The sequence below is a fragment of the Leishmania donovani genome, chromosome 10, assembly GCF_000227135.1.
Source record: "Leishmania donovani BPK282A1 complete genome, chromosome 10".
NCBI classification, from domain to species: Eukaryota; Euglenozoa; class Kinetoplastea; order Trypanosomatida; family Trypanosomatidae; genus Leishmania; species Leishmania donovani.
Genome location: NC_018237.1, coordinates 46,133 through 59,522, shown reverse-complemented (window position 1 = coordinate 59,522; position 13,390 = coordinate 46,133). Strand labels below are relative to the sequence as shown.

Genomic DNA, 13,390 nt, shown 5'->3' with positions numbered 1-13,390 from the left:
GGCATTGGCAGGGATAGCAGGGAGGGGGGGGGGACGGCTACTTTGGCTTTCCCGCGCAGAGAGCGGGTGTGCTGGGCCCTGTGGCACCACCACGCGCTGAGCGGTGTCCCGACGTCATCACGAGGAGCGGAGACGACTGATAAAGATGAAAACGTATCCGAGAAGAATGTACACGAGGGCTGGTCTTCTGCCTTCGCCTCCTCCCTCTCTCTCTGGTGCTCTCGGGTCACCGTTGCGCATGTGCGTGTGCGTATGCGGCGGTGACTGGCGAGATGGAGACGCGGAAAGCGTGCAATCACGAGCGGCATCGGCCGACGGCAGCGAAGGTGATGGCGACCGCGGCAGCACCAGCGGCGACGCGGCTGGTACTGCTGCGAGAAGGAAGCTGTGGAGAACCACGAGGAGGACTCGAAAGTGAAGGCTGTCAGTCGGAGGAAGACGTATACCTGCGTTGAAGAACGGAAGCGAGACACTCTGGCGGCTGCCGTTGCTTCTGCGAGGCACGACAAACACCCTTTAGGACGACGGTGATATTGCCAAAGGGGTGCAGAGAGAAGAGGCCCGCGAAACATGCTCTCTGCCTCTCTGCCTCTCATGTGAGCGAAGTGCTGTGGTCGTGGTCCATCATCGAATCTCGCGAACACAGAGAGAGGGGGCGACAGAGAGACGATTGTACTCGCGTCCGCGACGCGCAGGCGACTCCGTGGGCTTGCCCTGCTCACAATAAAAGGCAGCTACTGTCTCACCGGCTAAGGGACACATCGCGCATGACGGAAGAACGCGCACACCCACCGGAAAAGATTACAGAGATGGCGGGCAACGCTATCGCGTAGATCGCAGAGAACGGGAGAAGAAGTCCAGGGGAGAGAGAGAAGCACCACCGCAGAGACGGAGGCGCGCGGGCCGCGTACAAGTGCGTTGTCGGAGGGATGCCGGCGAGGTGTGTGTATGTCGTTGAATGCGGTAAGTAGACCGTGATTTGGGCAGACGTGAAGAGAAGAAGGCAGGGGAGGGAGAGAGAGAGAGACGGGGTGTTGCGAAATTGAAAACGGGATTTCTAATAACCCCCGATTCAGCAGAGAGATGAGAGAGGGGGCACGAAAACAGCGCTCGTTGCATCATGGCGGACGCGAAGCTCACGGGCGTCGCCCTTGTGAGAGGGGGAGAGAGAAAGGCGAGGAAGAGGCGGAGGCACGAGAGCCGCGGCTCTGACGGGAATGGTGAGAGAACCACCAAAATGTGAAGCCTTTCCACCACCCGAAAAGCAGTGCCGACTGCGCTGCTGACCAGCAGCGCGACGCATGAGGAGACTTCCGACTCTATTTCTCGCCGCCACCTTCACAATGTGCAAAAGCCTCGCGCATTCCGCACGACTGGCTGATGCCCCGGCCATCCGCACGTCAGCTGGCGTGGCGGTGAGGAGGAGAGGAGGCAGAAGAAAGCACGCCGCTCTCCTCTCGTCTCCGGTTGCGACCGCTGGCTATTTGTTGTTTGTCCGTCTCCCCCTCGCGCTCGCTGCTCCTCCCTCCGCAGTCCCTCACGTATTCCCCTTCTTGCCGACTCCTATCTCGTCCCCCCTGCCGCACCCGAGAGGGGGCAGGGGAGGGAGTGCCACCAGACTCGAAACACACATGAAAAGGCAGAGAGACGAGGAGAGGAGAGAAGAAAAGAGATGGGGGACGGTGGGCGGGCAGTCGGCACAGCGGCGGGTGGGCGGATGGACGGATACAGTCCTCGACAACAGCATGCACAGGCAACATGCAACACGGTGCCCGTTCAGTTACACACACACACAACACACACCAGCAACGGGCTCCTACACAACATCGAACCGATACCCGGAAAGACACCCGACAGAGAGAGATCACCTTCAGCGTATAAGAAGAGAAGGAGAAAGAGGTGCCGTGAGCACTCGCGCAACGCACCGACTGGGTTAAGGCCGGAGACGTGGTGTGTGTGGGTGCGTACGTACACTCATACACTCACATACGTCATAGAGGAAGAGGTAAATGACGAAGACAAGAGAGGAAAGGGAGGAGAGGGAGGGGAAGAGAGTGGCAGAGAAAAGGAAAAATGGGCTTCATTCATGAAGGAGGGTCACACACACACACACACACACAGGCACATACAGGCAGGCAACCGGGGAAGGAAAGAGAGAGGGAAGGAGGGAGTAGAGCGGCTAAAGAAAAATAAAGGGCAATACAAAGGAATGAGTGGGAGACACCCGCAACACAGTGGTGGTGCTCCAGATGACATACGGTGCGCGCGCGTGTGTGTGTGTGTGTGTGTGAGCGTGTACATCGGTGGCGGTAGTGGCTTCAAGGCTTAGTTGGCACAACATAAAGAAAAGATGACTAGAAAGGAAGATAGAGAAAGACAGCTGAGGGAGGGAAGGGGAAACCGCCACCACGCAAGCACCACCGGGAGAATACGCCTGTGCAAACAAGGGTGGCTAGGCATTGCGTGTGTGTCTTCAAGTGCGCCTCGGAGACAACGGGAGACGTTGGGTGAAGGGAGGGCGTGCTGCATGAACCTCTCACTGCTGCCATCATTACAGCCCACCCTCCAACCTTCTCTAGCGTGACCGCGGTGAGTGGGTGCGCGTTGCCTCGAGGGTATGACAACGCCCAAGAGGAGCCCTTCTCCCCTCCTCCTCCTCCTCAGGAATGAAAAGATGAGGAGGTCAGCAGCGGCTGGCGGTGACAGATCGGCCTATGCACCCAGTTCTTTCCTCACTCCACTGACCACAAGCACTCGCTCACCGAAGCCCAGGAGCAGCATGTAGATGACAGCACAGGTACTGATGCACACACAGGCGCAGTCTAGCATTTTAAAGGCAGCGGAGGTGCTACAACATGGGGCCTTGGGCGTCGGGCATGGACGAGGCGGACGGCAGCGTGCTCTCTGCGGGCATCGCCGGACGCGGGGCGGCCACGCAGGAGGTGTCCTGCAGAAGCAGCCGCGCGTGCTGGCTGCCCTCGGAAGATATCGTTGTCTCATCACGACTAGCGGGCGCGTTCAGTGGTGTTGAAGAGGAGAGACGGTTCAGTGCCTCTATCGCAGGCGCGGCGGCCGGGGCATCGCCTAGCGACGTGCAGCCTGACATGCTGGCCGACACGCCGCTAGCGCCTCTGAAGTGGCCGGGGTGGCTCGTGGAACTCGCCTGAGCGCCGCAGGCGCTGCTGGCCGGCAACATAAACGGGTCTTGCGGGCGTCCGTCGACGTCCTGCACAGCGGGCCCGGGACAAGGCCGGCTGACACCAGGCGACGCCGAGTTACCTCGACTAGCTACCGCGCTCACGGTGCGCAATTGAGGCGTGGCGCACGTGCTGCTGGCACTTGAAATGAGGTCGCCGCCGAAGCGAGAGCTGCTCAGGTGCCTATCCACCTCCATCTCCATCGTCAACGCTTGCGCTGCCTCCTTCTCATTCACAGCCGTGCTTGCATCCTGCAGCTGCTGACGAAGTTCCTGTGTGCGAGAATGCTGCTCAGCCCGCTTCTGCTTCTCCCGCGCAAGGCGCCGCTCCAGCCGCTCGCGCGTGGCGACGTACTTCTCCGCCTTGGACAGCGCCTCCGTGCGCAGGCTCTCGGCTGCCGCGATCTCCTCCTCCAAGTACCGTATCATGGCAGTAGGGTCGTAGGCGACGTCGGCCGTGGTGGTGGCGGTGGTCGAGCTCGCCGCGCTCATGCGGCTGCTGCTACGCTCGTGCACGGGGACACAGATGCCGCTGGTGGTCGCTGTGGCGCTGCTCGCGGGTGCAGCGGGGAGTGCCGGCGTCGCCGTTGCGCTTTGAGTGGCCAGGCAGCCGGCGCTCGTCTCCGCTGAGTCGCTCTGGTCCATCTCTTCCACCTCCTGCACGAGCTGCTCCAGCTGCTGCAGCGAGTTTGTTTGCTCCTCCAGGGCATGGTCGAGCTGCTTTCGCTGAGCGTGCAGCCGCTCCAGACGGCGCTGCAGGCGGTTGGCGATTTCTTGCTCCTCCTGTTTCAGATGCTTCGACAGTTCCTTGATGTTTTGCGTGGTGTTGCGCAGCTTCGTCTCCTGCGACGCCTTCTCGGCCTCCACGCTACACAGGTGGGCGACCAGCTTGCTACGACGTCGCTTCGTGGCCTCCAGGCGTCGCAGCAGCATGTTCGCTATGCTCTCCTGCCGTCGCTCTAGGTCAGCGTAGTTAGCGCGCATGCCCTCCTGCAGAGTCGCTAGGGACTCACGTAGTCGAAGCACCGAGGTTTGCAGCACAACGTTGGCCGCCCGCATCTGCAACACCCGCTCCTCCAGCTGCTCGCGCGTTAGCTGGTGCGCCTCCGCCTCAAAGTCGTACAGCGGGGGAGGGCCCGACATGCTGGCGCTGTAGCCCTCCGTAGTCATGGACGGCGACGCCACAGGGCCGTGTGAGGACGTCGCGGTGCCGTCGCGTGGCGTGCACAGCGCCGTCGTGCACACGCTGTGCACGGCGCTGTGTCGGCTGAAGGAAGGAGAGTCTCCAAAATCCACCAGCGGCGGCGCCGTTGAGTGGCGGCCGAGGCTGTAGCCTCGCCGGCCACCGGCACCGCTGAAAGCGGAGGAGTAGTGTTCGCTGCGCTCGTCGTGCGACGACATGGGCGTGTGAGAGGCACTGCTGCAGGCTCGACCGTGCTGGCTCAAGGCGGAAACGCTCACGCCAATCGCGTTCATACGGTCGGTCACCTGCGAGTGCCGCGAGCTGTCGCGCGTGGCTGCGGCACTGGAGAAGGAGCGGTGCGTCGACGGCCACTGCAAGGAGCCGCGCGGGGTGGGCTGCTGCTTCTCGAGGATGGAGGCGCGACGGTGGGGCGTATGCGCTCCATGCAGTGGGTGGCGCTCATTCGTGCTTGTGCAAGTTGGGGTCAGGGACAGATTTGTGTCGCTGACATTCACCAGGTTGGCGCTGGTGACTGTCATCTTCGAGAAGGTGCGCGAGTGCGCCGACGACGGCACCACAAGCGGAGATACCCGATGCCGTCGCGAGTCCATGGTAGTCACTGCCTTTGCGCTTGCGTAGGTGAGCCACCGGGTGAGTGAGTGGGTGGGCCTCGTTGATGCGTTTTGGCACACGCGCTTTATATAGATGTATATGTATGTATATGTGTACTTTTTGCTCAGCAGCCCAACGTGCCCGTGAAACCGCAAAAAAAAAAACGAAGAAACGGCTGTCCGCACCCGCGCGCCACCGTTGCACCCAACACTAGTCGCTTCGCAGGGGTTTCCTTCTGCTTCAATGCAGCCTCACTTGTTTCGCTTGCCTTTAATCAGGAGTCGACCGGCACGATGGCGGCGGGCGCCCCTCGCGTACGCGCAAAAATATGCCCGTGCGTGTGCGGAAGGAGAAGGGAGGGGAAACGCCGAGGGTCCGCAGGTGATTGCGCCTCGGCGCAGCTGCCGCTCTTCTCGTCGCTCCTTCTTTGGTCTCTTCGTGGTTTCGCCTTTATTTTTTTGCGCAACAACGGAAAAAACAAAGGAGAGTCGCCCGCACGGCGCGGAGGGAAGTCGTACACAGTCGGGTGTATATGTGCCAGTGTGCGTGCTAAAGGAAGGGAAAGGCGCAGGAGAAAAGGAAGAGGAACTGAACTTGGGGTGGGGTGGGCGCCTATGGAGAGCGCAGAGGGAGCGACAAAAAAGTGAAGGGCAACGACGGAGACGACGCACAAGAATGCACACGCGCACAACGAAGAAAAGCACCACAACACATGCAACGACGATCAATGACGAAGAGAGACAAGACACACCTCACTCTTGCAGGTGAAGGAAGGGCAAGAGGGCGGCTATGCGTGCGCGGGTCGGGTCGGTAGGCCGGTTTAGTTCTGCGTGTATGTACGTATATATATATATATACGTATGTGGTGTGTGTGTAGGTCGTGTGTGACCGTACGGAGACGGATAACAGAGCGTAAACACAAACAAACAAGGAAATAGGAGGAGGGGAGGGAGACAAAAACGGGAAGGGAAGGAGACACGCACGCGCCGAGATGTGAAGACGGTGCTTTCCTTTCGCTTTTTCGGTATTCGCTTTTTTTTTTGCTGCCGTGACGGTCGTTAGTATGTTGGTTTATTCGCTGTACGCGTCGCCGCTCTTGGGTGGGCCACACGATAGTGGCAGAGGGGAGGGTGACAGACGCAAACGTGGGGGGGGGGAGAGGAAGGAGGGAGACGAAGAGAGAGAAATGCAGCCACGTGAAAGGAAAGAGGGGCAGGGGGCGGGACATGTCGTTCTATGAGGCTACCGCACCAGTCATGCAACAACATCGAGCGAGAGAGAGAAACGCGGAGGTGAAAGCCACACACGCACACAGTGCACAGCTTTCGTGCACTTGGTGGTGCATGGCCGCCTGGTGGCCGTGCCCGTGCTCTTTTTCCGCGCAATCGTGTCTCTGTCACTCCCGGCCCCCATCCGCTCGTTCCTCCGCGCCGCCATGGCGGAGGGGAGGGGAGAGGGTGGGGTGGGGTGGGGGGGGGAGGGTCGAGCACATCACTCCAAAGCAGCGGATGTCGCACGGGCTTTGCGAAGGCGGACGAGGCGGCTGTTCGTTTGTGTGTAGAGGCAGAGAACTTTCATGGCGGTGCGCCTCCTCCCCATATGGGCGTGTGTGTGTGTGTGTGTGTGTGGGACTGACATTTTTTTGTTGTTGTTCGAAGGGGTGCTCATGAGAGAAAGCGAGGAGAGAAAAGAAGACTCGAAACAGCGATGGAAAAGCGAGTTATGCATAATTAAGCGGCCTACCACACACGCGGACACAAGGAGGAGGAGGAAGCGACGGAGAGCCGATCGGGTGGGGAATGAAAAACAAAAACAGCCGAAAACAAAGAAAAACAGAAGTCGGAAAGGAAAAAAGAAAAGTAACATAACGAAACGAAATGCAGCTGCATCGTACCCACTTTTACGTACACACACACAGAGACGACCATCTCCTTGTGATCGAAGCAAGAGCGACAACAAGGACGCGAAGATGTCCGCACGCCCCCGCCTCGATCAACGTGGGCCCACACGCACAAACACACGCTCACACATACCAGAGGTAGACACACACACACGCACACAGATTCACCGACTCGTATTTCCGCTCATCACAGGGTGGAAGACATATGCAAGAGGAAAGAACAGGAAGCGAGTCCGTGAAACATAACCGCGGAAGAGATGATGGCAGCGTCAGACACTGAACAGTGAAAGAAACGCCCCGGAAGAAGATAACAAAAAAGACGTTGAGAGGGGCGTGCAAATCCGCAGCGAAAGGCCAACACCAACAAAGGTAGAAGAGGAAGAGGCAGGCAGGCGCGCTCGCGCCAGTGAGACCGCCCTCTATCCTCGTGCTTCCGCGTTCTCTGGGGATCGGACAACAACAGCGTCTGCCGGCGTCTCGCACCGTGCGGAGGCACGCGCACATACGCCTACCCAGACAAGCACAACGCGCACACGCACCAATTCGCACAGGTCGTGCGCCTCCTTTCCATCACCCCCAATCGCAAGAGAAAACGCCTCTGAGAAGGGGAGCAAGGCGAGCACGAAGCGCGCGTGACGATTCGGGAAAACCGCAATACGGTTCGACGGGAGAACGTGTGTCTGATGCTCAGAGGATAGATGCGATTCCCGACGAGAAGGGCTGAGCATCAGCTGCCTGGCGCCTGCCTGCACAGACATAAAGATTGGCAACCACGAAAGAAAAGATGACGTTGTCGCACGCGACAACACACCACCAAGTAGCGCGGTGCTCTCAAGCGAGATTCCCTCATGTGGCGCCTTTCTGTTAGCTTTTTGTTTTCGCTTTTCCCTTGTAATTCCCCTCTAAGCCGCGGCTGCTCGAGAGCATGACGCTCGACAACAAATACAGAGAGAGTGGCCGGCGCCAACGCACACACAGAGCACAAGGTGGGGAGTGTCACTCACGGAAGCGTCTTCTATCTTCACCCTTTTTGGTTGCTACTGTTGCGTTCACCTCCGAACTTCCTCGGTCGGTCATCACCCAGTATCAAGCGCGCGCACACACATACACACACACACACACACACACGAGCACATCGACACAGAGTCATGCGCGCACATATGTGTGAGGATCCAGACAGCAGAGAAGAAACAGAACGTAGAAGACGGCATCGAGGCACTAAAACCAGCAACACGGGCACACCAACCTACGCAAGAGACAAGGAGGGGATCAGAACAGACGCACATACTGTCATATATACATGCTCACGTGTGGTGTTCCGGTGGCGAGTGAGAGGCACACAGAAAAGACGAGGAGAAGCGGAGCAGACATAACTACGAAGAACAAAAAAAAAAAGGAAAGAAAAGATGGAGAGATAACTACACGAAAAGAGGAGAAACAACGCGGAGGAAAAAGGAGAAGAAATGAAAAAGCAGCAGCCCACTGACGCAACCTCGAGCTGCCGACACGTTTGTGTGTCTGTATGTATGTGTGCACCTCGTGGAGGCCTCGTGGGTGTAATGCTGCACCCTTTTGTGTCGGTTGTTGCTTCCCTTCCGAGGTTGTCTTCCATTCTTTTCCGGTTGCTACTATTCGTTCACGCCATTGAGAGCGTGCATCCCGTCGGCAAGCTCGTGTGTGTGTGTGTGTGTGTGTGTACAGCACCTTCCTCAACGGAAGGTACGGGAGACAAGAGAGAGAGAGCACACACACACATGTGCCAACAGAAAAACGCATAGACAGGAATGGGGACGTAGAGCAAGAGTGTCCACACAGCCGCCACATAAAAATAATATAGAAATAAATACAAACACAAATATATGTGCAGAGCAGACGCGGCGGAGAGACGGCCAAGGTAGAAGCGAAATATAAAAAGGCGAAAACCATAGAGGAACAGGGAGATAGAGGAGGAGACGAGAAGAGGAGAGCTGGGGGAGGGCTGGGGACTGCTGAGGAGGGGAATCAGGAAGACTGGCACCGCCTCAGCACAGCGCAAACATAGTAAAACGAAGTCGAAAAAGAAAAAGGAACGACAGGCAACCTACACATGCTGTGGAGAACGCGTGCGTGGATGCGCGGGTGCATGGGCACCACCACACTTAGCATGCCCACACATCAACGCACACCTTAACCGGCACCGCTGCCACGCGCTTCAGCGGTGGAGGCTGCTGCTGCCACGGGCACGCCGTGTCTTTTTCTTCTTTGTGTCAATCTCTGGGTTTCCTCAGCGCGTAGCCGGTCCTCGAGGGGCCCCGCATGCGTACGGCGGGGGTGCAGTCCCCAAAGACGGGGTGCCACGCACCGAGCCAACGTCATGCGAGTAGGGAACTGTGGCGCTGAGGTAAGGACTGCCTCCGGCGGGCCCGAATGGAGCGTAATGCAGAGGCTCCGTAATGCTGGAAGCCCGCGCGCCCGCCTGCACCATGGAGCTGCCAAGGAAGCCGTTGGCGGCGGCGGTGTTCAGCGTGGATGCGGCGGCCGGCGGCAGCGAGTATCGCGGCAGCGGGGAGACCGGGGGAGAGGTGCTACCAGCCGGTGGGGTGTACGGCGGCGTCGGCTTGGAGATCGGTTGCAGCAAAAAGACGCCGTTGCTGTTGCGCAGCAGCACCGTCTCCTGCGGCGCTGCCGGCATGGGTGGCACGTAGTTGGCCAACATCGGAGAGCACTCTTGTGAAGGCACCGAACGCCCGAGCAGCGAGGCAGGGGTGCCGTGCGCCGTCGCCATAGCCTCTGCGAACGACGGCGGCGGCGGCTTCGATCCGGGTGTAGTGGAGAGATGCGGAATGCCTGAGTAACAATTCGCATAGGGGCTGCGCGGAGCCATACTTGGTGTGCTGTACGCCGGCGGCGGCGGTGGCGGCGGTGGCGGAGGAGGGGGCAGGCTGGCGGCAGACGAGTACGAGGCGTTGCCTTCGACTGTGAAGCCGCCGGCAATTATGGCCCCCCCGCCGCGGGGGACAGCCGTGTATGGCGGCATGTACGGCTTCGCTGGCTCTTCTCCGTGACGGAGAGCGAGCGCGCCAGCGGCGTTCTCGTCAGAGCCCTTATCAATTACCTCCACTTCGTCATCATCGCCGTCGCTTTCAACAGCCCTGACTTCGTTTAAAAGGCGCAGCAGCACGTCGTTGCTGTTCTCCCCGTCGTCGTCTTCCTCCACGGCAGCCAGCGCGTGAAACAAAGTGGAGTGCGCCCCAAGCGCAGTAGCGGAGGCTTCGTAGTCATGTGCTGGATCGGCGTTCGTTGATAAGACACCCTCACTAGTGAAGGGACCTGACTCGAGGCCACTGGTGTACTTCATGTTATGTATGCGCATATCCATGTTCATGTCGCTCATCTTCCGCCTTTCTCCGCTTGGTCGTGCAGATTTGGGTGCTTGCACCGGCAACACTGCTCTGTGAAGCCGCGCCACCAAAAGACCGTCTTCTCTCCGCACAGGCAGGCGGAGAGAACGAGCGCCCGCGGTGTGACGGAGGAGCACTAACAAAATTAGAAACAGAGCAGAAAGACAAGTCCACAAAAGGAAAATGCGAGGGGGAAGGACGAGTAGAGGCTGCCGACAAAGACGCGCGCGCGACAGCGGGCCGGGGATGTGGATGCAACAAAGTCCGCAGCACAGAGACAAACACAAGCGTGAGAAACAAGTCTCGGACGAAGAAAACTGGACAGCACAGAAGAAGGCAAAGCCACACGCCGTCTGGGCCCCCCTGCCACCTCCCCCACACGTCGGCCCACAACAGCACAAGAAAAAAGGGGGAGAAAATGACGAGGAAAAAGCGTAAGAAAAAGAGGTGCGTGTATATCAGCGAGAGAGAGCAGAAGCAAGAGAGAAGAGCGCACCCGCCTCACCCCCCCCTCCACAGGACTGCTAATACTCGAAGAGCAGCACCACCACTGGCGTGTGCGATCACGTACAGATACGTGTATCGTCGTTTTTCTTCCTCCCTCTTTTTTTTGTCTCTATGTGACGATGGGGAGGGTGGCGGAGGAGTGGAGTGGGTGGGTGAGTGGGGGTCTCTCCTGATCGAATTCTGCTACCTGCCCGTCCTTCTCTCTTTTTTTCTTGTTAGTCTGGTGTTTCGTTGTTATGGCTAATCGGCATGTAAGTGTGTTCTCTCCTTACTGTCTCCTAGCTACGATGTGCGTGTCGGTGCAAGAGTCGGCGTCTGTCTTGGTATTGCTTGCCTCTTTCTTTACTTCGTTGCTGAAGCACCGCCGGTGCTCTCAGAGAGGGGTCGGGGAGGGTGAGGTGGGGGGCAAGAAAGGTGTGAGCTGAGGCCAAGGTGAGTGGGCAGCGACAAGACAGAAGAAAATCGACGAGAATGAATACGGCTGCACAGAAAGAGGAGCGAACAGCTGTGTTAATGTATCTAGGGAGGGTGCGCGAGTGTGTTGGTGTATGGGCGCCCCGAAGAGGGAACGAGGAGAGGAGGGAGTGAGGGGAAGGAAGAGGAGGCAGAGAGGATGGCAGCAGGCAGCCTCGGAGGGAGAAAACCGAGATCACGCTACCTCACGCAACGTCTGTGCGTGGTTCCTGGTGGCGCAGCACTACGTGAATGCTGCTGCTGCTACACGCGGGCAAACGTGCGCGCTGAAGATAGACTTGGTCTTCTTTTCCTTTGAGGGGGGGGGGTAGACTCGAAGAAACCTGAAGGGAGCACAACAGAGAGGGAAGTGGGTAGCTGGTGAGAGAGGAAATACATAAAAGGAGACAGTTGGCCGTTGGTGTTTCTCTCTCGTTGGTACGAAAACATACACACACACACACACAAAATAGAAGCGAAGAAAGTGCATTGAAAATGCGGGTGCTTATGGCGATGATGGTGGATGAGCGGGTGTGTCGCATGAACTACACTTGCGGAATGAGAAAGGGACGAAGAAGAGGGAAGCAGAGAAAACAAAGAGACGTAAAAATGGTTCAGAGAGGGATTAAGGTGCGATAGCAAAAGCCGTGCCACAGAGAAGCCAACAACGGTAAGACAAGACAGCGCGAAGAAAAAAAAAAGATGGAGAGGATACGGACGTGGTGTGAGAGGAGAGGATGGGGGAGGGAGTCGGTGATAGGGTTCCTTCTTTTTCGTTCACTGTTGTCTGTAATGCCGCTGAAGACTTTCGCTACGCGATGCCGAAGTGTTCACTCCCTACTCTGTCCATCGATTTTGGTGGTGGAGGAGTGTGCCTTCGTGTCTCCCCGTCGCTGTTGCCTGGCGTCGCGCTCCCTTTGTGCGTGAACCGATAAGCGCACAACGCCTTTCGTGGAGTCCCCGCCCCTCCCCGTGTTGGTCACACGAGAGAAAGGAAGGGCGAAGGCTTTGGTGCTCTCATGGTGGCAAGGGGTGTGGCTCTTTGGAGGAGTTGATGTTTCTATGCGCGAAGGCAGCAGGAGCGGGGATAGGGGGCAAGAATCGAATCGAGCACAGAGGGAGGAGACGCTCACACACACACACACACACGCACACATGCTCGCACAAACAGCGACGATCTCGTCGAGGCGAAACAGCGAAGCGGAAAAGAAAAAAATGAAAAGAGAGAGAGCGGGAAAAGACAGCAGCAGAGAAACGAGAACAAGCGAAAAGGACAGTGAAGCGGAGGGGAAGGGAGAAGGGGGAGAGGGGGGAGGGGGCAGCGCATCGATGCATACTCAGACTCTTTGCGATCTCTCACGGTGATGTGCACTGCTTGCGTTTCCCTGCGAAGGAAGTGCATGCGTGTTTCCTTTTCGTGTATGCATGTTTGTGTGTGTGTGTGTTTGTGTGTGTGTGTGTCTGTGTTCGCTGCAGCTGCGACGATCTATCGTGCTGCCCGTTTGTGGCCACCTGCTGGTGTTGCTTCAAGGAGGCAGGGTGCTTAGGGTGTGGGAAGGGATGTATGCCGTAGTGCGCCTCTCAGTTCCTTTTCGCATCTGCACGTGCGTCGCTAGCAACCGGCACGCACGCGTTCGACGGCGTGCCCAGCATATCTGGGAGTTGCGGAGGGCGATTCGCGGCGGTGAGGGAATAGAATGAGACGTAATGCACGTTATTTCCTTTTTTGATTCAAGTATGTTTGGGTCCGTTCTTTTTCGTTTTTTTCTGGTCTTCCCGCTTTCGTTCCTGCGGCGGTGATGTGCGATGTGGCGATGCGGGAGCAGACACATACACCTGCAACGCACGTGGACCATAGAGAAGCAAGCGGGCGGGGAGTAGAGAGGAGGAGAGATGAGAACGCAGTGACGATGCAGTGCGCGGGTGTGTCGGCGGAAGCAGCGTGAGCAAGCAGCAGAGAAAAGCCTTACTGGAGGTGAAAAGACGCCACGGCGCACATGCGCGCACCATCCCGTTAACCGCACAGAAAATGGCCGGGACGAATAGGCCCGGTGTGGGTACGCGGATACCACATCAAAACTAGTGTGAGACAGTGCGGCTCTTCATCCTGCAGAGACGCTATCATGCCGTCGCCTCTCGCCGCCCCCTCCCCCTTTCAA

At 58.1% G+C, this 13,390-nt stretch overlaps 2 protein-coding genes across 2 annotated transcripts; both read right to left on the bottom strand.

The window, feature by feature from the left end:
- Positions 1 to 2,848: 2,848 nt before the first annotated feature.
- Positions 2,849 to 4,366, bottom strand: LDBPK_100140 (hypothetical protein, conserved; the record flags this gene model as incomplete). Its single annotated transcript, XM_003858806.1, has 1 exon — positions 2,849 to 4,366. The coding sequence occupies one exon, from the start codon at positions 4,364 to 4,366 to the stop codon at positions 2,849 to 2,851; it is 1,518 nt and encodes a 505-aa protein (XP_003858854.1).
- A 4,788-nt stretch (positions 4,367 to 9,154) lies between these two features.
- On the bottom strand, positions 9,155 to 10,264 carry LDBPK_100130 (hypothetical protein, conserved; the record flags this gene model as incomplete). Its single annotated transcript, XM_003858805.1, has 1 exon — positions 9,155 to 10,264. The coding sequence occupies one exon, from the start codon at positions 10,262 to 10,264 to the stop codon at positions 9,155 to 9,157; it is 1,110 nt and encodes a 369-aa protein (XP_003858853.1).
- Positions 10,265 to 13,390: the final 3,126 nt, after the last annotated feature.